Below are 27,803 nucleotides of genomic sequence, written 5' to 3' on the forward strand. Positions count from 1 at the left end.
ATTTGACATGAGAGAGCGTCATTTTTTTTTGCTTAAAAAACATGTTTTCATTATTTATTACTTAGTTAAGAAATAAAAGGTGAATTTTATTATAGAAATAAATATTACTTTTACAATAAGACAGTGAATCTATGAAGTGTTTTTAGCCTTTTTAACATTTGAAATTTTTTATTTTTCAAGTATTAGAAATGTCAAAAATATTTCTTAGAATCACTACCAAACACACACTAAATTGAGTAAACCAAAAAATAAATGTATTTTTCTCTCAATTTTGAATTTAGATAATATAAAAAATTCTTTTTCATGTTGATTATTTAAAAAAAAAAAGAATTAATCATTTATATTTCCATATTTAACGCTCTTTCTCTTAGGAAAATCACTATAAATTAATTGATGAATAAAAAGCTAAATTTAAAATAGAAAATAAACAGTTTGTTTTATTTTGAAAAAAAAAATGAAGATTCATAGTATATTGTTGAAATATATTGAATAGTAATCTAAATAGTATATATTGAAGGTTCACTCATGTCTTATTGTTTATTTATTATTTTTAACTATAATATTTTTTTTTATATTTTTAATTATATTTGAATAATAAATTATTCCCTTTTAAATTATTAAAATATTTTTAAATATGAAAATTTAAGTTTGGCATGGTTAATATTTATTTTAAATTATTAATTAATAATATATATTTCATATTTTTTTATTATTTAAGATTAATTTAACTTTTTATTATGATTTTAAAATAATAAAAATTTGGAAATTTGGAACTAGTTGTTTTACACGTCAGCACTCGCTTTGATTTAAAAATTTGGTGCAGGCGCCTTAAGGCCCAGTCGAAGCATGAAGCCTCTAGCCCATGGGCCCAGTCGGAGCCCAATCCAAGCCTCAATTATGCACAGGCAGGAAATATAGCTTCTTAGTGGATATATCACTCCTTTTATATGCTTCATGATTGAGATTGGTTGCCACGTGTCATCTGGCAGTGCTTTTCATCCCAGTTTTGGGTCGGACATATTCATATATGGTGAATTTAGTGCGGGCCTGGGCCATGTTCTGTTTGGGCTTTTCCTGCATAACCTTATTAAAATAAATAAGTACTGGTAGACCCCTTTCCTTTGATGCTGAAAATATATATATATAAGTTATTCACGATCATAGAACCATGTTTCGTAAGTGAAACATATTAGTTGTCCGCTCTTAGATTTGGCAAAAAGGATCGAAGAAGGATAAGGATCTCATCAACAACAATTGCTTCATTGATGTTTCATCATTTCAATTCTCATCATATTCCCTCTACCTCTAAGATGTTGTGCATCTACACGTCATATGTTAGTCCCTCTGATAAAATTTACATATATAATCGAGAGATATAAGATATAAAGTTTTCATGATGGAAAAATTGCAAGCTAGTACGATGTTTGAAAATATTCATAGTTTAAGGCATAGTTTTTTTTTCCATTACCAATTAGGTTCAATATCATGTTATTAGTGTGGCGAATTGCAAATCACTATTGAAAACATCATTTATATGTTATATGTAAATCTATGCATGTATAGGAATGAAAATTAAGGGGGACCCTTTTGATTTAAGGTTGTCATTTTTTTATTAAGGCTCGAAATGTTAAATGAGTGTCATACTAATTTAGAATGTTTGAGATTGCTAGTTGTTAGATTTGGTTTGGTATTGATACTGGTGTATGCTTTTATACTATTATTAATATTATAGAAATAGAAAAGAATTTAATTTAAAATTAAAACAAAATAAAAACTTAACTAAACTACTCATTAATCATACCAAAAAAATAATTAAAAAAACTCTAAATAGGACAACAAACTTCTATTTAAACCAATTTCATCAATCTAAATATTACCAAACTACCATTGCCTTTCTTTATCATCAACAAATGTTATGAGTTCATGTTTCATCACTTTGGCTTATAAATGTTATATGCTACTATTTTACTCTTTTCTTTCCGGACATGTTTGCATGTTTCCCAAATAATGAAATGAATGAGAATTATGCTTGTGAGTGTTTAGCTAGGTTGACAATTTCAGACAAAATTTCTAAGTGTCTCATAACTCGATTTTCTGAATCCTTCCTTGAACTACTTGCCCAATGAAGATCAAGTGTAGAAATTTCTTAAAGGCCAAGGTATGTAGTTGAGGTTGTAGATTGATGAAATTGAATCAACCAAGTTTTTCAAATTGCTATTTTTCTTGAAATATATTTTTAAAGTGTCAAGGAGGCAAAGACAACAAGTTTTTTCAACTAAGTGTTCATGTGCCTTGTTCTAGGATCGATCTAGGTTTTGCTTGATCTTTTCTTAGCCATTGGATCAAGGGCTTCTTTCCTTTTAAAACCAAAATGCCTTCAATTTAGGGTTAAGGAGACTAGCAACCATTTTCACTCTCTTAAGCTCTCTCTCTTAATCCATTTAGAGAGTGTTTGGTTGCTAAGAAAATCCTCATTCACCTTGATATCAAAAACATTTTCAATTGGATTTTCTTAAAAATGGGTTAATTCCATATCATTCTTTCATCTCTCATTTTTTTTTAATTTATTTTGGTTTGGATGAAAACCTATTTTCTTCTTATGTGGATTCAAGAAGAGACTAAGATCGAGCTTGGTATGGACTCCAAGTGTGCTATGTGTGAAGCTAAAAGTAGAAATATGCTAGTTAAGTGGTTCGGGAAGGATTGGTAGACTTGAGTTAGGTAAAACCGTGTATTAAGTTTTTATTCTTTATAATGGATGTCTTCAATTGGTTGTAGTTTTACGGTTTTTTTTTTTTATTTCTTTGAATATTTTTCACATTCAAATTGGGTGTCATTGTCTCTTTCTCTCATCTACTTTTTGATTTATTTGCAGTTATTGATATCATTTGTTACTTGAGCATATATGTTAGATGGATGAAAAACAAAAAATAAGTTGAAATTTATGTAATTATCTTTGAATCTCTTGAATAATTTTGTTCAATTTGATAAAGATATCTAGTAGTAATTGGAAATGTGTTAAGGATGTTATGAATTTGTGTTGGGGAGTGTTAAAGTATTTTCATGTAACTTGCATTTACAAATTGTTGGGAGAGTGTTGTTGTATTCATGCTTTCATGTGATTTTTATTCATTATTGAAAAGATTTTGAATAGAGCAATATAAAGTCTCCTCCACTCCCCCCTCTAAATGTAATCCATCATTGATATTCACCCTCAATGCTCATTTTCTTCATTACATTTGTTTATTTTGGCTTAGGAATCAAAATATTGAGTTGGGTCTATAAGGATGTCAACAATCCTAAGCCATCGACACCGAGCAATGTCTTGCTAACATGCATCCATATATGTACAACTTCTAACTAGTGGACTGCTATGATCAGCTACATAGATTCTACTTGATAGAATAGCATGCATCGTTGGACATATATGTATAGGTCCGTATTATTTAGTTAGATAAATATAATTTTTTTTTTTACTTCTTCAATTACTTTTGTGTGGATTCTAAAAGCAATTTATATAAATAAAAATTTCATATATTCATATCCAGTTTTGTTAATGTTTCCACATAGAGTAACCTTATGAAATTGTTTTCTTAATTTTCGGACTTACCCTATCAACCATCCATGTATAGTGTTTGATAAATCTCCTTGATCATTTGAGGGTATAACACTTAGAGCATGCTTAGCCTGATTTTTTAAAACACTTCTATTATTATAAAAAGTATTTAGGTATTTGCACTACAATAAATATAATGTTTTATGATAAATTAATTTGTGATTAAAAAATAGTATTTTGTGGTAAAAGATTTTTTTTCCAAAAAAAATTTATTTGTGGTGAGTTTATTGCTACAAGTTCGTGAGTAGTTATTTTTAACCATAAAATTTAATTTTATAGAAAAACCAAATAATTTTTCCACAAAATAAAGTTTGTGTCAACATGTCACTTTTCACCACAAAATAAAATTTGTTGTAACATATCATTTTTCGCCATAAAACAAGTTTATAGCACCATGTCATTTTTTCTATGAAAATAATCATGGTACAAAGTCACTTTTTTGCCATACAAAAATTATGGTGAAAAATCACCCTTCCACCATGAAATAAAATTTCTCGTGAAATGTGTTTTATAAGCTTTCAAATTCAAAATGAGATTAAATATAACAAGCTTTAAGAGAAATTTAACCGTATTGTATAATCTTTTAACTCATAAATTTAAGGTTACTTTTGGTTCTTGGAAAATATTAAAGAAAGAAAAAAATTAAAATTATGAAAAATGATTTTCTTATGTTTGGTTATCCTGTGAAAAAAATCAAATATAGTTAAAATAACTTAGAAACTTATACATTTTCAAATAATTTAATCTTTATATTAGTGAGTTAAAATAAGTAAAATGAGTTTGAATGAACAAATAAAAATAATTCATTGATTTTTAATCTTTTTTTTTTCCTCTACTTTTTTTTTTCTTATGTTTATCCTCCCTGTTTTCTTTCCCTCATATTTTCCCTCAAATTTTCTAAAAATCAAACATAGCCTAAAGGAATACTATATCACTCACTCAAACTAGTAGACCAATTAATCTATACGAAAAATTTGAAGGTAAAAGGAAAACTATAACTTCTTGTGCTCCATTATATTGGAAACTTGTGTAAAACCACAAGCAGGATCATCTAAGGTACACTTTACTATGCCCACCTTCTCCTATCACCATTTCAAGGCTGAAATCTCTAGTAATTGCAAACTTCAACTCTGATGATGTGAACCTTTTGCTTTTAGAAGTATCAACCTCTAGAATAGTTTCTATGCCATGAAGTTGAGAAGCTACATTGTCTTTGCAATTTCCCGTCCATTGTTCTCTGCTTCCCTGTTGTTGTTGATGTTGAGGAAGATGACATGGTCAATGACTTCTGAAAATGATGGGTGGTTCCTGGTTTATTAAGGTACTTGTGTGTTGTAGAAGACGAGACAGTAGATTGAAGCTTTTTCTTTTGCTTGTGAGTTCAATCTTCCTTAGAAACTAATGGATTCTGGCTGCATTTGTTGTTTTGGAAAATGATGTCCTTTAGGATAAGAATGTAGTTATTTTGTTGATTGAGATCCTTCCTGTACAATCTTCAAGATCAGGAAAAGGACATGATATCAGCAGCACAAACATAATGAACAACATGTTAAGATTTCCAATCAGGATCAATAACTTTGAGTGAGTAGAAATTTTAAAGTATTAGCTTCTTACCCAAATAAGGTCAGGAATGAGGAAACCTTTGCAATCTGCAATGTAAGGAAAGCAACCCAATCGAGAACAAGAAGCCCAAGTTCCATCCAGTTTAAACATTTTAATACTGACCTAAGATGGTTACATAAATCAGTTCTTGAAAACTTTGAAATGAAAACCAGATTTTCATAGTATACTCACCTCTAGTTCTTCAAATTTCCTGGTGGCATTTTGAGTGCCATTACTTAGGCCACTAGGAAGAGGCTTGTACTCTACTTCCTTCGTACCATTGCTTGACAGGATGAAAAAGATTTAGCAATGATTTTGGGGAGAATAAATAATGGAAAAAGAATCCTCTTTTGCCTGATAGGCCAACTCACCATTTGTTCCTAAACGCTTAGCAACCTCCTGTAACCAGAAACAAGTAAGATTATGGAAATTATTAAATCAATTGTGTTAGAATATATTAGAGAAACACTTGGAAAGCACATGAAATTGAGCTTATTTATTCTGGTTTTTGGTACTCATTTTAAAAATACAATAAACCCAAAGCAAAAGAATGATTTAATTTCCATGAGGTGCACAAACAAACTCTCAATTCTATGCATACAACATGCGAATTTTATAATTACCTTTTCATTATGGTTTCTTTCTTCCATGTTTCGACACCCTTTATGAATGCCTTTGTTGGTGTGCCTGCAAACTATCATAATGAGTCAAGGGCACTCTTGGAGTCTCAGATATATATATAGAAGAATTGAAATTCAGCTAATTACCTAAGAAGAGAACAATTAGCAAAATTGTAACCATCCAGTCAGCAACTGCAACATTAAAAACAACCCCGATGCTAATGCCCATCATGAGCATTGGTTGGAAGAGCAGCGCCAAATCATAGCAAATGATAGGCATATCAAGTGTAGGATGCCTTAGCTTAAGATTATAGTAAACAGTTGAGCCTACTGCACCCATAACCATGCATGACCAACAAATAGAATTTATGACTTCCTCAATTATAAGAGAGCAGTTTCATATAACCATGTAAATGAGATTTGCAAAGAGATATCCCTTGTCTTCAGCTAGCTATTTATTAATTAGATAAAACAGTTCTTAAAGCTAAATCAAGGACAATTGTCTCAGAGAAGCAATGGTTGCTAAGCTTCATGTTCAAGGTTCAAAGAATTGAGGTCCCTTAAAAGTCATGAACTCAACTCACAAAGCTGCTGGCATGTCAGTGTAGTAAATCAATTCTCTTTTTATTCTAAAAAAATCGGTTGATACTAGAAAATCTATGACAATGATCTCAAACCCAGTGCTTGAAATATGCAAAATCAAGTACTGAGTCAACTAAAACAGCAGGCTAGATTGGTGGTATTTTAAAAATATTTCTTTTTATCATTTCCTTTATTTTTACCACTTCCTAACCCCTGTCCCAATGAGGTTTCTGAATTTGGTTAGAATGAATTATAGATCTTTAACAGAACTCCTACCACATGTAACAAAACTGCCACCACATGTAACAAAACTGCCACCACCACCAACACCAAATGTTGCTCCAAAGAATCCAATTATGCTACAATCATCAATTTGCCAGCCAAATTTCATTTCCCTTAAAGTCAAATTTGCAATGACAACATTTAAATTTTCCAAAATAGCTTTTGAGTTTAGAACACAATTATTTATGAAAGTCAATCACAAAAGCCAACAAACTATTCTATACAATTAACAAAAACTAAAAGTTTAAAACTAGAATTCATATTAATCTATGGCAGGAAAACAAGAGAAACAATAAAAAGGTAATAGGAAAATTGAAACTTTATATGTCCATAGGTTTGGTCCCAAGCAAAGAAATAATAAAATCTATTGAGTATTGCTAAGGTCATCAGGTTAAGCATACTTGAGATTTTTAATTTTTCTCTCCAACACAACAGTATACTGCATAGCTCTAATATTTTTCCTTTTCTTTTCCTCAATTTAGCAACCAATCAGGGGAATAAGAAAACAATATTGTCCCATTCTAAATAATGGCGAAGTGTGTAACACCAATAATCCACCTAATATCAGCAAAACAAATATTTAGATAACATGGTCTTACCATGTCACACATTCATATAAATTACATATTTTCATGCCAAATTTTATTAATTCTTCAATCATTGTTATAAGAGTTTTGTTTAGATAAACAAAGAACATTCAAATCTTCAAAATAACATGGTCTTACCATGTCACACATTCATAGAAATTACATATTTTCATGCTAAATTTTATTAATTCTTCGATCACTGTTATTAGACTTTTGTTTAGATAAACAGACAACATTAAAATCTTCAAAATAAAAGGCAAAAGGGCCAATAATATCAGTGTTTTAGCACAATAACTCCCTAGTTTCTCCGCTATCATTAGGAGAGGTCAATAGCAGACTCGAAAATTGAGATTATAAAATTCATAGCAAAGCAGAGAAAGTAAAGATTCAAAAACCTTGCTTTAACCCCTGGGGTTTCTGTTGCTAGAGGAAATATAAGTGAGATATAAATGTTGTCTACAATGGCCTCCTATTGCAAAGCTTTTGTCAATCCTATGAGGCTAAACTTGCTAGTCGTGTAAGCTGTGTAACCATAAATGCCCACCCACAAAAAAATCATGACTCCAAATGAAAAACCAATAGATAGAGAGTTGTTTTGGAATCCTAATAACCATTGAAATTTAACATCTAAGAGCAAAAAATTAATGTGCTTTGAATGTCAAATAAGTCAATTTTGAGGCATTCCATTTTAAATTTAGGAGGTAATATTCATTTCTAGTGCTGAAAAAATTCACAGAATGACAAAACGAAAGTTCAGAGCAGAAGGCAATACGTTGAACTTTTGAAAAAGTATTTCTGAAAACACATCACACTTATTCAAGTACATGGTACCTGACTGGCCTACGATGATATAATGTCGATCGACGTTGGTCCACGCTTCTTTCCAATGCCTCATCCTCGACAAAGGAGCCTTAATAAAATGAAATGTCCCCATTAGATTCACATCAATCGTGAACCTAACCTCCTTCAATTCCTGTTTTTCCAACTCTTGCAACATAAACACTCCTTGATTGCAGCTCTCGCGGCACAAACCCCAGCAAAGCATCTCAAAATTTTCATTCATGTTTCTTACAATTTCTTAACAACCAAACAAAGAGCACGAAACCCAAATTTTATCCCGTAGATGAATTAATAATACCAGACAAGAACAAACACATAAATGAAAGAAAACTAGTACATGTATACAGTTGAAATTTTCTTCTACAAAATCTATTTGGTTATTGAAAAATCAAAACGGAAAATCGATCGATGGAACAATTAAGAAGGTAGCTAAGCCCCAGAATAAGCTAAGAGAACGTGAGCACTTCATATCTCTCCCTCTTTTATGCGTATATATATAGAGAGAGAGAAGAAAACAAAATAGAAAAAAACCATTATGATTAAATGAATACAAAATTCATATTAAATTCTTATGGAAAATATAATGTATTTCTTATGGAAAATATATATATAGAGAGAGAGAAGAATACAAAATAGAAAAAAAAAATCCTTTTTGCAATAAAAATAAATTTCGTTGCAAAAATCTTCTTTTTTTCCATAAAAATTTATTTGTGCCAACGAAAATTATGGTAGCAAAATGTGAAATTTGTTATGGTGTTGGAAAAATTCTAAAAAAACTTTTAAAATGTTGAAAAATAACTTGTAATGCTTCCTAGAGAAACACTTAATAGGTGATTTTTCCAAAAACCTTTTTAAAAAAAACACATCCACTAAATACAATTTGAATAGAAGCACCATCAAAAGCACTCTTAGTGTTTGTAGAACACTAAAAATGTAGTAATTTAGTTTTACAAAACCAGGCTTCTTGGATTCTAAAATCCATGTAGCCGAAGGAAATCTTACTAATATCCTAAGTCTTTCTAGTGCTTAAAATTTTATATCTAAATTACTTATTATTAGTTATTTCAAAAGTATAATAACTATAATGATATTATTAATGGATTTATATTAAGGTTTCATTTGCGTAGGTTTCTGCCTTTTGATTTTAAAGTCAAAGTTACAATTTTTAAAAGGTAATATTTGTATTGTAAAATTTTATTAAACATAAAAGAATTTTTTGCACAAGTGAAAATAGAGCTTTTATAAGAAGCATCATATTCCTAGTTTTACTCTACCATGTTTTCCATCTATTCTGAAATTGTTCTCAAGATGTATAAATAATAGCATTGCTATGGGAGAGACCCTATGGCTATGTGTGATTAAAATGTGCTTTACAAACATTTATAGACCTTTGTGGAGATGAATGGGGCTTAAGCTCTCCCACCTTCACCTTTTTCTTTCTCTTGTTCCTCTGGTAGCTGTCACAATATGCTCCCATCTTTACCTAGTCCCTCATATCACATAGGTTCCTGAATTTGTTAGGAACTTCATGTTCTGATGGGATAAAGATGGGGTCACCCCTATATCATGGATCCAAGGCCATCCTATAATAATTGTAAAGGGATAGTTTGTCTATTACCCAAAATAGAGTTAGGCAAGTGGTTGGTCTTGTTGTTATTGGTAAGGTGATTTTCCTAATAGGGACGTACACCATCTAAGCCTACTAGTGGACAAAAGGGAGGGCATAGCAAGAAGAAATGTGAGCTAATTAGGAATCAACAAAATTGATGAGAATGAGATATTTATCCAAGCATCAGTGAAACAACTTCCTATGAGAAAGATTTGGAGACCATGAAGAATGAGTTTCACATTTATAAGAGTTCTTTGTCTTTTTAGAGAGAAAAAATAGGGAGAATTATAATTAGATTATCAACAAGTTAATGATAAATATAGTGTTGTCTTTTATTTTGTTTTAACCTTCATGAAGAAAACCAATTGGTTTTTGAGAGAAATATTTTAAGTAAAAATATTTTACACTAATATTCTTTGATATCTTTTTAGAATATTGTTATGGGGAATAAAATCAAGATAATGAATGAGTCCTAAAACATGAAAATGCATTATATATAAGGAAGAATAAGTTGATATGCCCACAAATATCTAAACAAAAGATAAAATAAGTATATGAAGAATATATATAATCATCAAAATAAAGTAAGAAACTTATTACACTCCAACGATAATCATAGAATGAGGAGTTGAGAGGATAGAGTTACTGATATCCAAGCATCCATTTCTTCCACGTTTGATAATACTCCACAACATGCTAAAATATGAGATGAAGCGGTGTTGAATTCCTAAAACACAAAGTAAACGATAATATTTACCAATTTGAAAAAAAATCTTTTTAAATAGTTGCACGAAAGGAAATTTTCATTAGCATTCTTGTTTTAAGAACTAGACAAGTACTCTTTGGTTTATGCTTAAAATGGTACCTTAAATATTGTTATGTATTTGAATAAAATTAAAGAAATTGCATTCAACATTATAAGAGGGACGGTTTTGTAAGAAAATGTAAAATAATACAAAAGGTCAATGTTATGGCTAATTAGTATATTAAAATATCCAAGATTTTCCACTTAGGAATAAAGACAATCACCTCGGATCTAACATTAGGTGATTTTTTCATTCATAAATTTTAGCTTATCAAAATAATATAGAAGGTTAATAATTAATTAACTAAAAGAAGTAATATGAAAAATTCTAGTAAAAACCTACTTTTCTTTTATAATCATTACCATTCAAGAATAAGCTAGTAATGTTTTTTATAAACAAGAAAAAGGTGGAGAGAGAGAGAGAGAGAGAGAAAGAGTTGTACCATTTAACTTTGAAGACTCCTCCATAGTCGAGCCATATTTATTGTTGTAGTCACATAGAGCCAATCTTTTATTTTGTTCAAAAATTGGAAATAGGCATATCGCCATGAATTGTTGAGTAGTAGAGTTCCACACACTCCCCAAAATCCAACTATGAATCCAAGAGCAATGCTAACATAAAACCACATGTCATTTCCATCTTGTTGAATGTCGTCTTCATAGCTATAAGCATTGGGAGTTCCTTCTACTTTATCTCCTGGGCACTTTTTCAAAAGAGGCGGTCCACAAAGTGTAGGATTTCCCTCATAAGAAGAAGTATTGAAACTTTGAAGTTGAGTACCTCATGGAATCTTACCAGACAAGTTGTTGTAAGAGAGGTCTAAGGTACTCAAACGATCTATTTCTGAAAGGCCACTTGGAATTTCACCAATAAGTTGATTTTGAGACAAATCAAGAACGTCTAATGATTTCAATTGACCAATTGTTGTAGGGATCAATCCAGTCAAATTGTTTCTTGAAAAGTTCAATGAAACCAATTCTAGAAGATCTGTTACTTCTTTTGGAATCTCCCCAGTTATTTTGTTGCTTGAAAGATCAATACTCTTTACTAATCCAAGAGTATTCTTATACTCAAATTCTCTCCCTTTCCATTTAACCAATTCGCTATCAACATAGGACCAAGGTGCATCACTCAGAAATGAATTATGAAGTGAATCATAATTATATGCAATGGTCAAATTCCCTTTCTTAGTCATGGCAGTGAAATTGCTAAGACATCTTGGTATACTACCCAAGATATTGTTACTAGAGAGGTCCAATATTTGAATTTTTTTCAATTGACATAGCTCTAAACTTATACTTCCACTAAAATTATTAGATCGTAGGTTTAGAACCATCAAATTTGGAAGGTTTCCTCCTATCCATGGGGGTATTTTTCCGGATAACCCATTTTTTGCCAAATCAATAAAGCTCAAACATTTGCATTTCTTTAAAGATGAAGGCAATTCTCCTATCAAATTGTTGTTGCGTAAATGTAGTGTTTGAATCGATTGCATGGAGCCAAATGATTTTGGAATTTTCCCATAAAATTGATTATTTTCCAAATTTAGAACTGTCAAGCTTTTCCATTGTTTCTGACAATGAGGCAGCACTCCTGATAACAAGTTGTTTGAGAGGTCAAGATACACCAGATATGACTTAGAAACTGTACACAATAAGGAAATGGACCCCGAAAACTTGTTATTGGAGAGATCCAACAATGCCAGGTCAGAAGGAAGTTGTGGTATTGAACCCTCCAAATAATTTGAGCTCATATCTATGTAAAGGGGCTGATCAAATTTTGATGTTAAATTGGGTAAGTTCCCTATGATCTGATTGTTGGAAATATTAAAGGTATAAATAGGGGAAGTTAAATTCCAAAACCAGTTTGGGATGACATCTGAAATGTTAGAATTGGAGATATCAAGGTCTTTCAACTGCTTTTGAGTTCGAAGCCAACTAGGAAAATGAGGTCCCAATTGGCAGGAGGTTAATGCTAGAGAAAATAGCTGAAAAGGAGGAACCCACTCCAAGCTCATGTTGAAAGTGAGAGAGTTGGAGGATAAGTCTAAAGTGTGCAAGTCAGATAGATGAAAGAGATGAGCCTCAGAGATGACACCTTGCAATGAATTTGAACCAATATCCAACCATTGAAGTTTGGTAAGGTGTCCAATACTTGTAGGCAATGTTCCATTTAGCTGATTATAACCAAGATATAACACTCTCAAGGATGAAAATCCAATGAGATCAGGAACTGATCCTGTGAATTGGTTATATGATAAATACAAAATCTCTAATGTGTCATTTGCACAAGCCAGCAAGTCTTGTGGAAGCTGTCCACTGAGATTGTTGCTTTGCAAAGCTAACTTTTGTAAATGGCATAAATTGCTCAAGGATTTTGGAATCTCACCTTCAAGTTTATTGTCATGGAGATAGAGTTCTTCAAGAGAAGCCATGTTCCCAACTGTATCTGGAATTGAACCCTGAAGTTGATTGGAGGAGAGATCAAAATATGTAAGTGAACTCATGTTTCCAAATGCGTCTGGAATTGAACCCTGCAGCTGATTCTGAGAAATATCAAGATATTCAAGGGAACTCATGTTCCCAAATGCCTCTGGAATAGAACCATTTAAATCAGCATTCAAAGAGAGATCAAAATGAATAAGGGTGGTAGGAAAGTTGAATAGCCATGAGTATATTGAAGAAGTGAGATCATTCCAAGAGAGATCAAGGAAAGCAAGAGGGGCAGAGAAATTAACAGGGGAAAGAGACGGAGTGGTGAGGGGAGGGAGGCTACAGTGTCGTAAGTTTAAGTGAATAAGAGAAGGGAGTTTATTAATTGCTTGTGACCAGTGGATGGCTTTACTAAGGTTAACAGAATTCAGGTCAAGGTGTCTTAAAGACGAAAGATGAGAAAGCCACTCAAGATTTCCAGAATGCAAATGATAATTACCACTGAGATCAAGGGAAAGCAAGTTGGAAAGATTTCCGAATTGGCTGGGAAGACGTCCAGTGAAATTGGCATCAGAGAGAATGAGGTATTGGATTTTGGGGAGAGAAGCAAGGAATGGAGGTATGGAACTCCCTTCAAAATCATTAAAGCTGAGATCCAAATGGGTCAAGAGCTCCAATTCAAGCAGTGAAGGACTTATCTCACCTCTCAGACTACCTTCCTGAAGATAAAGCCCAACCACCTGACCAGTATGGTTGCTACACTGGACTCCTTTCCATTGGCAACAATCTCTTGTGTCCCAAGAAGACAAAATGCCATAGTCATCCACAAGGCCGTGTTTGAAGCGAAGCAGAGCTTCTCTCTCCCTTTCTATGCACCCCACAGTGTTTCCAAGCTCAGCTTTGGCACATACCACCACAAGCACAAGACAGCTAAAAAGGAGGCGTTCAAAGAAGCATACAGCCATGATGGTCTGCAAGTAACACTGGGTTTTTTTTGTGGATTCACACAGCACCAAGCACTTGTATATATATATATATATTATCCAAAAATAACATGTGGTATTATTTTTCAAAAAAATATTTATAAATTGAATATTCCAAAAATTGAAGTATTCATTTTTGAAGTTGTGGTATTTTTATTCTTCTTATCTTTGGGAAACAGTTGCTGGGATTGTTTTCCCATGTGGCTTCCTCCACGCTGTTACCGACTTTTCCTTAGGGTAAGGGTCCCATTAATTTATTGTTTTCCAATATATTTTTGGAAAAAATGAATGGATGACGGAGTTTTAACATTAAGTCAACACATAAAGCAAATTTTCCAATAGATAAAATTTTTAAAAATATGAAGTATAGTTTTTGATTAAAAGTGTAGGTGCCATTTGAATACTCTTTTTTTTTTCCTACTTTTAAAAACACAAAATAATAATAATTCCTATTTATGAAAATTTTCATTTTACCTGCATATTAGAAAGCAAATTTTCCAATAGATAAAATTTTAAAAAATATGAAGTATAGTTTTTGATTAAAAGTGTAGGTGCCATTTGAGTACTCTTTTTTTTTTCCCTACTTTTAAAAACACAAAATAATAATAATTCCTATTTATGAAAATTTTCATTTTACCTGCATATTAGTGACCAAAATAATGATGTTGAAATTTTAATGAATTAACATGATTTCTTAAATCGAATACTTATTAGTGGAAATCAATAAGTAATTTCAAATATAAAAATAAATTTAATCCAAAAGTTAGATTATTGGAGAAAAAAATTAATTTGGACTAATATTCTTCTAGAGGGAAAATTACCTATAATTTTAAGGTAATTTATTTTTCTTATTAAACTATACTAAACCTTGTTAAGTGTTAATGAAGATATACAATGACATTTTTTTAATTAAATTATAAGAAAGTCATTTAAATTTTCATTTAAACCATTTTGTAGTTAAATTAAATAATTTCATATTTAAACTTTTTCATCCCAATTCTTTTTTGTAAAGTGTTTTTAGTAACACTCTACATTGTACATACAAATGTTTCAAGAATTATCAAAATTATGTTTTTAAAATTATTTTCGAAAATTTTCAAAATAGATTCAATGGAAATTTTTTTTATCAAAAGGTCCCACCATATGGAATTGTTCTTCTTATAAAGACTTTGTGCTTGTGGAATTTTTTGTTCATTGCATTCATGTTTCATCTATGCCAATCAAACCCACTTTTAAATGTGAATATTGAAAATAGAAGCTCAATTCAAATACGACAGGTAAAATCATTAAATTATTGGATGAGTTATTGTATGTCAAAGTAAATACATTGGTCCAAATGTATTAATGGAAAGAAAGAAGACCCCAAGTCTTTGTCGTGGGATAGAAGAATCTACGAAACAAAAATAATTCTATGGCTATTTTTTTTTCTTATAGTCTTGAAAGAAAGAAAATAATAAAGTGACTTTCAAATATAATGAATCTTAAAACTTTTGGGTCCACTCAATAGGTAAGGTTCAAATTCCAACTTGTAGTGCAGGTCATGTTGTATCCTTTAGAATTAAATTTGTCTTTATATTATTTTAAGGCCATATTAGTATAGTCTTTTAATCTTAAGGAATACCCTTCCTATTTTCTATATTTAAAAACGAACATGATAATAATTCCTATTTACGAAAAGTTTTGTTTTACCTTCATATTATAGTAACTTTACAATAAAAAATAAAAATAAAAATTGTAATATGTTTCGTAAATAATGATTTCAAAATTAATATATAGTGACCAAATGAAATCTAAGTATTTGGTAAACTAAACTGTTAGATTGTTGTGCATATATATTGACCAAAATACCAATGTTAAAATTTTAAGGAATTAACATTATTTCTTAAATTGATTACTTACAAATATAAAAAGTTAATTTAATCCAAAAATTTATTCATAGGAGAAAAAAATATAATTTAAGGTAATTATATTATTCTAGGGGAAAATTAGCTGTAATGTTAAACTAATGTATTTTGTTATTAGACTATATTGCACCTTGTTAAGTGATTAATAAAGATATACAACAACTTGTTTTTTTTTTAAGGTCAAAAGATCCTACCATGTGGAATTTTTCTTCCCATGAAAACTTTGTGTTTGTTGAAATTTTTGTCCCTTGCACCCATGTCCCATCTATATTAACCAAAACCACTTTCAAATATAAAGATTAAAAGTAGAAGCTAAATTCAAATGTGGTAGACAAAATCATTAAATTATGAGATGAGTTGTTATATGTCAAAGTAAAATACACGGTGAAAATGTATTAGTGGAAAGAGATTGCAAGTCTTGGTTCATAAGGTTGACAATTGCACCAACGGTGGGAAAAAGAATTTATAAAACAAAAATTCTTTTTATGTATAATCATTGACAAGGCCATGTTTCAAGAGAAGGAAAGTGTGTGTCTCTCTCTATGCACCCACTAACTTTCCCCATAATGACCAACTTTCCCACGGTGGTTCCAAGCCTAACTTTGGCACATGTCACCAAAACTACAAGAAAACTAACAAGGAAGCGGAGGTGTTCAAAGGACCATCAAGCCATGGTCCACAAGCAACACAAGACCAACTTTGTAACTTGGGGATTATTATTTTACTTGTACTTTCTCCTTTTTATTTATTCTTGTCCCTAAGGTAATTGAGAGAATTAAAGTTAGATATTAACAAGGGTAGAATGATATCTATGTTGTAAGCAGTGACGTCAAAGTGTAATGTAGAAAACATGGTATCCAATTGGTTGCCCATTTCTTGGCTTTTCAATGTTACAATGAAAGGTGTACGCTAAGACTATGTTTATTATAACGAAATCATAGTCCATGATTGTTAGAGCATTTAGAGTAAATAAAGGTTATGATTGGTATAAAGAAATCAAATCCCATGATTGTTAGAGCCTTCAAAGTAAATGATTTAGCATAAAGAAAAATTTAGCTTGAGAAATCAAATACACTAAGGCTATGTTTAGTATCAAGGAATGAGAAGGAAATGAACATCTCATTCATTTTCTCAATAATTCACATGTTGCGGATAACTCAATGACAATGAGAATTGAATAAAAAATTATTCTAGTAGGAATGAAATCTCATTCATAAGTGAGATTTCAATTGATCTCTAATAGAAAGTATTTTGATCATTCATTTCCATAAGGTTTATATGATTTTTTATGAATAAGTTTTATATTTATCAAGTAAATATTATTTTTCTTAGTTTTATTATTTAGTGAAAAAAAAAACTCTCAAAAGATATTCATGGAAATGAAATAAAACATTATTTTAAACCATATGTAAGGTTAGTATTGTCAATTTATTTCTTTTTCTATCCTAATTCTCATTGTTTTCAAACATTGAAATAGAAACAAATAATAATTTTAACCTTACATTTATAGCTTGCATTCCTATTTTAAAACGAAACTTGATAATAATTCCTACTTATGAAAATTTTTGTAGGGTGTTCTGAGTAGCACTTGAAAAGATAAAGAATAATTTTGAATTCTTTTTTACATTGTATGTAGTTTTTAACAATTCTTGAAATTACGTTTTGAGGACTATTTTAAAACACATCTCAAATAGATTCATTGGATTTTTTTTTTATAATCAAAAGGCCCCACCACAAGGAATTTTTCTTCACATGAGGACTTTGTGCTTGTGGAAATTTATGTCCATTGCACTTATGTCCCCTCTATACTAAAACCACTTTCAAATGTGTGGAAAATAGAAGCCCACTTCATATGTGGTAGGCAAAATCATAAATTACGATATGTCAAAGTAAACGAAAGTGAAGATGTTTTAGTGCAAAGAGAGAAGACTACAAGTCTTGATCTACTAGGGTCAACAATTGTACCAATTGAAAAATGAAAGAAATTATAAAACAAAAATAACTCCACGATTGTTTAGTCTGAAAAGAAAGAAGATTGTAAAACAAGCTTTTAATATGATGAATTCATTGAACCTTGAAATTTTTTACCCACTCAATAGGCAAGGTTCAAACCCAACCAATAATATAAGTCTCGTTGTAGTACCCTATACAATTAAATTCATCTTTATCTTTTCTTAGTTGTGTTTGGTTGATAATTCGGGTTGGATATACAAATCTTGCAAGTGTAGGATTTTATTTTCCTTAAAAAGTGGATTGGTAGAGTGTCGTGAGTCTCACAAAAGTAAAAAAAGAAAACGCCCCATGGAAGGACTTTGAACACAACCTAGTGTGTTTGTCTTCATCAAATTAACCCTTTTTCCACTTTTAATCTTCCATTGGGTCATTAGTTTCCACATGCTTTGCTTTTTCAGTCTCAGTTGAATTTGATGGGTGGAAATATGAATCACGTACATTTTTTCTCTTGATATGATTCATTCATTGAAAGGGAAAATAATGACGTTATATTCAAAGATCATGATACTGGATCATTTTTTTTTCCTTAAAAAATAACATGTTTTCATTATTTATTAGTTAATTAAGAAATAAAAGTTAGATTTTATTGTACAATTAAATATTACTTTTATAATAAATTGAATATGTCATAAAGAATGTATTATTCTCTCAATTTTAAATTTAGATCATTTAAAAAATTCCTTTTCATATTGATTATTTTTTTAAAAAAATTAATCCTTTATATTTCCATATTTAACGTTTTTTCACTTAAGATAAGCACTTTATGAATGATGAATATATTTAAGTACTCGTTGAATGACCATACAACTACGATGGTCTACAAGTAACTCAAGACCAGCTTTGCTAGTTTTTCTATGGATTCACACAGCACTAAGCACTCATATATATATATATATATATATATATTTGAGGTACAGATGAATTAATTAGAAGACAATGTAGCAGCACCAACAGACAGCAGAATTGACACCAAGCACTCATTTATTTAGACTTCTTTACACTGGCAGATTCCTTCCTTCAACTTGCTGCTTTACTGTAAAGATTTCTCATTTTGTTTTATACATGCATTGGGGACTGTCCTTTTTTACCTGCATATCTTGAGTAGCATTTGAACAAAAATATCATTAGAGTTGCTTATTAAATATGCATATGATTTGGTGGATTGCTATGACATGGATTCCATATGCTGAGGATACAGAAATGATTGGTGGCCAACTCTCAAGTAAAAATAAAAAATAATTTTATTTATAACTGAGATTTGAAAGTACTTTGATTCTTTTGGCACAGGAAATGATTTAAAATATGTTAAAATTATATTTAACATATGAGGTTTAGTTTTTGGATTAAAAGTGTAGGTGTCATTTGAATACTCTTTTTCTTTTCTTTTTTAAAAAACACAGAGTAATAATAATTCCTATTTATGAAAATTTCTATTTTACCTTTGTATTAGTGACCAAAATAATAATCTTAAAATTCTAATGAATTAACATCATTTCTTAAATCGATTGTTTATTATTGAAAATCAACAAGTAATTTCAAATATAAAAAAATTAATTTAATTCAAAAGTTAGATTATTGGAGCAAAAAAATAATTTATGTTAATATTCTTCTAGAGGGAAAATTACCTGTAATTTTAAAGTACTATATTTTCTTGTTAAACTATACTAAACCTTGTCAAGTGTTAAATTATATGAAAGGCATCTTTAAATTTTTCATTCTAAAGAGGAAAGTTTCATTTAAATCATTTTGTAGTTAAATTAAATAATATAATATTTAAATTTTTTCATCCCAATTCATTTTTATAGTGTTTTTAGTAACATTCTACATTATATGTATAATTGTTTTCAACAATTCTCAAAATTATGTTGTGAAAAATATTTTTGAAAATCTTTCAAATAGATTCAATGGATTTTTTTTTTTTTATCAAAATGTCACACCATATGGAATTCTTCTTCTCATTAGGACTTTGTGCTCGTGGAATATTTTGTTCATTGCACTCATGTTTCATCCATATCAACCAAAACCACTTTCAAATATGAAACTTGAAAGTAGAAGTTTATCAATTCACAAATGATAAGTTAAAATCATTAAATTATTGAATGATTTGTAGACTAGGAGTCTTGGTCATGGGGGGTCAACAATTGCATCAACTATGAAATAGAAGAATTTATAAAACAAAAATAATTACATGGTTGTTTTTTTTTTAAATAAAGAAGATAATAAAACCAACTTCTCATACAATGAACCTCAAAACTTTTGGGTCCACTTAATCGGTAAGGTTCAAATCCAATTTGTAGTATAGGTCATGTTCTAGTACCCATTACAATTAAATTCATATTTATATTTTTTTAAGGCTGTGTTTGGTTGATAATTGGAGTTGGATATATATATAAGTCTAGGATTTTGAGATTAAAAAAGAAAATAAAATCCAATGATAGAAATGGATTGTTTTATAAGAAGTGAATCTTTTAAGGATAACTTTCTAATTCCATTTTTTTTAATTGCTTGTGTGATTGCTTTGGTTGGAAGGAGGAAAATTTCAATTTGAATGGATGTATCAGTAGTTAAATTTTAGGATATATTGGTAGATAGAGATTTTGACAAAAATAAATGGATTCATTGATTTTTTTTTTTTTTAATGAAAAGGCCCCACCATAAGGAATTCTTCTTCATATGAGGACTTTGTGCTTGTGGAAATTTTTGTCCATTGCATTCATATCCCATCTATACTGAAGCCACCTTCAAATGTGTGGAGATTGGAAATAGAAGCCCAATTCAAATGTGGTAGGCAAAATCATTAAATTATAGGATGTCAAAGTAAACAAAAGTGAAGATGTAATAATGGAAAGAGAGAAGACTACAAGTCTTGGTCTACAGGGGTCAACAATTGTACCAATGAGAAAATGGAAGAAATTATAAAACAAGAATAACTCCACATTGTTTTTTCTTAGTCTTGAAAGAAAGAAGATTGTAAAGTGAGCTTCTAATATGATGTATTCATTGAACCTTAAAATTTTTTATCCACTCAATAGGCAAGGTTCAAACCTAACTGGTAATATGGATATCGTTGAGTACTCTTTACAATTAAATTCATTTTTATATTTTTTTCAAACCATATTTGATTGATAATTCAAGTTGGATATACATATCAAGTGTAGGATTTTATTTTCCTTAAAAAGTGGACTATGGTGGGCCTCACGAAAGTAAAAAAGAAACGCTCCATGGAAGGACTTTGAACACAGCCTGGTGTGCTTGTCTTCATCAAATTAATCCTTTTACCACTTTTAATCTTTCGATCATTAGTTTCAACATGCTTTGCTTTTCGGTCTTGGTCAAATTTGATGGGTGGAAATATGAATCATGTACATTTTTTTCTCCTGATATGTTTCATTCATTGAAAGGAAAAGTAATGACATTATATTCAAAGATCATGACACTGCATCATTTTTCTTTCCTTGAAAAACATGTTTTCATTATTTATTAGTTAATTAAGAAATAAAAGTTAAATTTTATTACACAACTAAATATTACTTTTATAATAAGTTGAATATATCATAAAAAGAATGTATTTTCTCTCAATTTTAAATTTAGATCATTTAAAAAAATCCTTTTCATATTGATAATTTAAAAAAAAAAATTAATCATTTATATTTCCATTTTTAATGTTTTTTTTTCTCTTAAGAAAAGCATTAGAAATTAATTGATGAATAAAAATCAAATTTTAAAATAGAAAATGAACATTTTGTTTTATTTTGAAAAAAAAAATGAAGATTCATAATATATTGTTGAAATATATTGAATACTAATCTAAATAGCATATATTGAAGGTGCACTCATGTTGTAATTCCCGGGTTTTAAGGACACGTCAGATTCTCGGAGCATGAAGTCTTTCTTTCATAAAATTGTGGGTCAAATACTCTTTCTTTTTTATGCTTTTAAAAACATAAAATAATAATAATTCCCATTTATGAAAAATTTCGTTTTACCTTTATATTAGTGACCAAAATAATGATGTTCTTAAATCAAATACTTATTATTCAAAATCAATAAGTAATTTCAAATATAAAAATAAATTTAATCCAAAAGTTAGATTATTGGAGAAAAAAATAATTTAGGTTAATATCCTTGTAGACAGAAAATTACCTATAACTTTAAGGTACTATATTTTCTTATTAAACTATACTAAACCTTGTTAAGTGTTAATGAAGATATACAATGATTTTTTTTCTATCATTTTTTAATTAAATTATAAGAAAGTCATTTAAAATTTTCAATCATTTTGTAGTTAAATTAAATAATATCATATTTAAACTTTTTCATTTTTTTTTGTAGAGCGTTTTTAGTAACATTCTACATTGTATATACAAATGTTTTCAACAATTATCAAAATTATGTTTTTAAAATTATTTTTGAAAATCTTCAAAATAGATTCAATGGATTTTTTTTATATGTATATATATAAAAATGTCCCACCATGTGGAATTCTTCTTCTCATGAAGACTTTGTGCTTGGGGAATTTTTTGTTCATTGTATTTATGTCTCATCTTTACCAATCAAATTCACTTTCAAATGTGAAACTTGAAAATAAAAACTCAATTCGAATATGGTAGGTAAAATCATTAAATTATTGGATGAGTTTTTGTACATCAAAGTAAATGCATTGGTCAAAATGTATTAATGGAAAGAGAAAAGACCTCAAGTCTTTGTTTGTGGGATAGAAAAATCTATAAAACAAAAATAATTCTATGGTTGTTTTTTTCTTATAGTCTTGAAAGAAAGAAAATAATAAAGCGACTTTCAGATATGATGAATCTTAAAATTTTTGGGTCCGCTCAATAGGCATGGTTCAAATCCCAATTTGTAGTGTAGGAAATGTATTGGGTTCACTCAATAGATAAGGTTCAAACCCCAACTTATAGTGTAGATAATGTTTTGGGTCCACTCGGCAAGGTTCAAACCCCAACTAGTAGTGTAGGTCATGTTGTATCCTTTAGAATTAAATTTATCTTTATATTTTTTTAAGGCCATGTTAGGTTGATAATTCTAGTCAGACATACATATTCTAGATATTTAGGATTTTATTTTCATTGAGATATAAAATTCTACATATTCTAGATATTTAGGATTTTATTTTCATTGGGATATAAAATTTAGGATATTATATCTAATGGGATATATTATATTATGTTCAAGTTTGGTTTGTGTAAAGAATAAAAAATGGAATAAAAATTATATTATACTGTAATGTTTGATATTTGTTTAAAATGAAAATTGTGTTATATCTTAATATTTTTTATTAGAAATTTATGAAATTTCATTCATATATAGTATTACTTGGAATTTTTTTGTATAATTTATCATTTAGTAATATTCATGATTAAAAGATTTAAAATATATAAATAAAAAATATTGTATTATATTTTTTTAAATATATACAAATTATATATATATATATATATATATATATATATGAACTATATTAAATAATATTGTAGACCCCCATTTTGGGGCACTTTCTTTCTCACCTTTCATGCAGGTTATTTGGCCAGGTGGCACAATCCCGGGAGACCACGTGGCATCTTTGGGGAGGCTGATGGAGAATCAGGTTAGTGCTTTGAGGAGCTATCAGAATTCGACACCTGTAAAGGGAATTTGAGAAAGCTGCAGACGGTTGAGGAGGGGAGCGTTTCTGTTATAGGGGGGCTTTCCATGCTGGGCTGAGGGATATATTTTTGAAGGGGTTTTTTTCATGAGAGCTGCAGGAGAGAGGAGTGCCTTTTTTCTGTTGCAGGAGGAGCGTATCTGCAGGAGGGGGGTGCTTTTTCAGAGGGGGCGATTCTGCTGAGGAGGGGGGAGATATTTTTTTGGAGGATGGTATCATTTTCAGGAGGGCTGGCTGGTAGGAATGGAGGGAGACATTAGAGCTTTAAGGGAGGAGAGTTTAGCTTGAGAGAAGAAGGAACTCAGGCATTTGGAAGACGAGTCTAGGGTAACAAGGAAGAAAAGGAAATCTGAGAGGGCAGTTCCAGGTACGTTTGATGTAGTTTTTTTTATCATTTCCACTCATGACTCTGTTTTCTTTGATCTTCTATCTTTTTTCTATGGTTATCTCTGATTTTCTGGGCATTGGGTGATTGTTCGAGCATGTGATGACGTATTACTTTTCTCTTACATTGTTTATCTGAATATGGCTCACTCCTATGATGGAATTTTGTTGATGCTTTCAACTTGATATTTGTTATGACTTGTCTTGTTGCACCACTGGTTGGGCAACCCTTGATTTCAACATGAAAGGGGATCCCACTATGGCTCTGCTCACCTTATCTATTGGGTTTTAAGTAAGTTGTGTTTTGTCTTGCTCTCTCACCTCTATTTCCGGTACCTCAACCCATATCTCTGCTCTCTGGTTCATATTTTTGGATCTGCTCTGGATGATCGTTTGCCTGTTCTGACCTGTGCTTGAGAATGAGAGGGCTGCGCGTTAGCTTACTACCCCAAATCTGTGACCTTAGTGGACAAGACATATGCCTGGTTTACATCAGCCGCTACTCTAGCTGTTGGGTTTGCCATTGATACAGAAAGCTATATTCTCCTTTGGTGGCAGCGAGAGTAAAAAGGGGTGGGGCTCCATTAGGACATGCCATGTGTGGATGTTCTCACAAGTTTATATTATGCTCCTCACAATTTCCAGGTGTTGCTTTAAGCCTGTTTTATTCCTTGTCATAATAGCAAGTGAAAGAGATCATAATGAAGGAGATTTGACCATGGAATAATCCAAAGAACCAGAATTCAAGAGTTAGAGATGCCATGAGAGGTATTAATGGTTTACGGAACTCAAAAGCTCTTCTGTAACCTCTCATCCTCTCACTCAGAGTCTCTGTTCCTCGGGTCTAAGCCATGACCAGCGAGAGAGAGAGATACGCAGACAATAGAGGTGTGGCCATTCTTCTCTACTGCATCGACTAATGAAGGGTCCTCAGGCACTGGCGAGGCAGAGATTAAAGCCGCCATAGGACTATCTGGGCATGGTTTCAACTCTGTTTGTATTATAAGGATTTTCCTAACTCGGTCACACATGGTTAAAGCTCAGGATGGTATGAAGGCTGCATTGGGATGCATGACTGAAGATGACTGTGGATAGTACACGCATGATACTGTCAAGGGAAGGGACTGGTTAGGTGTCCAGGATGCTATTCAGTAAGTGTGTGGGGAGGCACCAGAAGCAGTGATAAGGCTTGAGAACTACACCTCCAGTTTGGGTGCATGGAAGCCTTATCCACCGCCACCGATGTATTCCAGACCTGGGAAGTCGTCACATGACTTGCTTAGTGACAGCCAAAGCAATTCCATCTCAAGAGACACAGTTGGCCCTGAGGATGCGTTTAAGGGGTTTCCATCTAATTCGAGTCCATCCTGAAGTCTTCCATCCGCTGACCTGGTGCCTCCATCAGTCCCGGATGGTGATATTCATGAGCTTCCTAGGCTCCCCTTCTAGTTTGGCCTTGAAACCTTCAAGACCTTCAAGTGGGATAGGTCATCCTGCCTCCTTTTGGTTGCCAGTGATCCCAACCTCTTTTTTATATACTGTAAATAAATTGGTGGTATCAGGTACGACATTTCGGTTGCCATTACCTCTGCAAGTTGTTCCTCTCAGTTTCTCCACCCCCTCAAGTGATCAGAAAATGAAGACATCCAGCATACGCCAACTTTTTCTGTCAATGATAATAGTCAACTTGAAAATGCCGAATGATTTTAAGTAACTCCATGGGATATAAATACATTGTTCCAGACATGAATAGGTTTGTTGATGACATGGTTGCTTTCTCTTCATCCTACAGTACAAATGGTTTGGCTTCGCCTATTGTCGTTTCTTTTTGGCTCTCCGTTTGATACATTGGAGGCAGACCACCAACCTTTTGGTTATGTCATACCAAGAAACGAAGGACCTGGTAAGGTGCCGCATTCTTCTTCAGCATCGGCAGATATATTGTCAGAGAAGAAAGTTTCTGGATCTTTGGCAAATTTACCTGTTAATGTTGAAGGGAAATCAGGAGATCCACTTCTTTACTCCCTCTTGCCACCAATTATCATTCCCAATATTAGCTATAGTTTGAGATGGCAATGGTACCCCATCACCCTCTTCAATGAGCTCCACCATCTTAATTCAGAGGAAAGCATGCTAGCGATCTTGAAGGAGAAGAGGAAGGAATTATTGGTGCTGCGGGGACTGCTTGTCTTGGAGATAATTCTGTAGAGTGCTGTCAATGGCGATCTACACTGCGCTGTTAGTGGCTTTCTCATCACTATTTCTGTAACAGTTGGAGTACAAAAGATGTGGAGAATGCTAGTAACCATCATGAAGTTTTCGATACATATGGCTTTGAAGAAGACTCACCTTCGGGCTATGCACAGATGCAGTTGATGAGCTGTTGGAATGCAACTCTTGCTTTGCCAATTGTACTAATTCGCTTGAAACAAAGTGGCGAGCGAGAGGACCACCCCGTTTTATCAGCTGTCGCTGCTGCTACTGCTGCCCGAAGCATTCTGCGTCCTCAAAGTTCTTCTTCTGGTGGTGATTCTAAAGGAAAAAGTAAACCTGCTGATAGAAGTTTAAGGAGTCGGAATCTGAAGCATGACGTTATAGAAGCAGTTAATGAATTTATTCAAGATATCACCACTTGCCATGACCAGATTTTTGAACAAGCAGTGGAGTATATTCATCAAAATGAGAGGGCACTCCAAATGGTACCTCAGAAAAGGTCAAAAGTGATTCAAAGCAAAGGCTTGAAAATGATATAACTGTTGGGTTATCTGGACGTCCTCCATGGTTTTGTAGTCTTTGCAATACAAAGGCTACTGGTAAGCTAGCACTACTTCAACATGCAACAGAAGGGGAGCCCTCCATACGTGCTGCTTCTGAGTCCAAGAATAATGAAAAGATAGAAGCAGAAGAAGCTAAAATTTCAGAGGGTAGTCAAGCTGAATTTGATGAGGCAATTGACATCACGTTATGAGATGATGAAGCTCCAGATTTGAACCAATTAGAAGAGCACTCAACAGAAGCAGAAACCGAAGATTTAGCCATGGCTGAATTGCAGAAAGAGGAAGTTTCAGAGACCGAGAAGCCCACGTCCTGAGATTTTGGTTCCCCACTTAGTGTGGCAGGATGATACTCTCTTGGTCATTGGTTGGGGAACACCTGTGAAGATTGCTTCAAGAAGAGCAAACCAGTCCAATGGAACCAGTGGGACTCACAGGAATGTTTCCAAGTCCAGCATGAACCAGGTGGATATTGTGGCATCATTTCAAACCAACTATTTCACTTCAGAAGTTGCTCCTTTTGGTGATTCTTTGGTTGTTCTAGCCTATATTCTTGGAGAAGAAGATGGAGAGAAAGAATTTAGCAGCACCATTCCATCACGCCAGGGAAATGCGCAAAGACCTGAAGTACACATAGTCATATGGAATAATGATGAGCTTGCGACAGATGCCTTGCCTGTACATGGCTTTGAGCATTACAAGGCAAAGGACTATTCCCTTGCTTATGCTCTTTTCACGGGTAGTAACTATGCTGGTGGTCAGTGGAAAAGTTGGGGAGTCGAAAGAATACTCAGTGGAAAAGCTGGAGAGTTGAAAGAATACTCAGTGGACTTACTGCATGCAGAAGGTGTTAAATTTGAAGGTCATGGGCAAATCCAAGAAGCTTTGGCTGCTTATATCAATGCCCTTTTACTAGATCCGGGTTATGTGCCTTGCAAGATCTTGATTGGTGCTCTGTTGTTGAAGATGGGCTCGAAGGCATTTCCTGCTGCGAGAAACCTACTTTCAGATGCATTGAGGATGGAGCCTACCAACCAAATGGCTTGGTACTACCTGGGAATGGCTCACAAAGATGATGGACGAATAGCTGATGCTACAGACTGCTTC

At 31.9% G+C, this 27,803-nt stretch overlaps 1 protein-coding gene and 1 long non-coding RNA gene across 2 annotated transcripts; both read right to left on the reverse strand.

Moving 5' to 3' along the window:
• Positions 1-4,597: 4,597 nt before the first annotated feature.
• LOC100259687 (uncharacterized) lies at positions 4,598-8,092 on the reverse strand. Its single transcript, XR_009464439.1, has 5 exons — positions 5,986-8,092; positions 5,842-5,905; positions 5,411-5,617; positions 5,231-5,341; positions 4,598-5,100 (listed from the first exon to the last, which is right to left on the reverse strand). It is a non-coding gene; the product is annotated as an uncharacterized LOC100259687 (long non-coding RNA).
• Positions 8,093-12,931: 4,839 nt separating this feature from the next.
• On the reverse strand, positions 12,932-13,974 carry LOC132252684 (receptor-like protein EIX2). The gene is made up of 2 exons (XM_059733650.1): positions 13,680-13,974; positions 12,932-13,005 (listed from the first exon to the last, which is right to left on the reverse strand). The coding sequence occupies exons 1-2, from the start codon at positions 13,939-13,941 to the stop codon at positions 12,965-12,967; spliced, it is 303 nt and encodes a 100-aa protein (XP_059589633.1). The 5' UTR covers positions 13,942-13,974; the 3' UTR covers positions 12,932-12,964.
• Positions 13,975-27,803: the final 13,829 nt, after the last annotated feature.

The sequence above is a fragment of the Vitis vinifera genome, chromosome 16 (assembly GCF_030704535.1).
Source record: "Vitis vinifera cultivar Pinot Noir 40024 chromosome 16, ASM3070453v1".
NCBI classification, from domain to species: Eukaryota; Viridiplantae; Streptophyta; class Magnoliopsida; order Vitales; family Vitaceae; genus Vitis; species Vitis vinifera.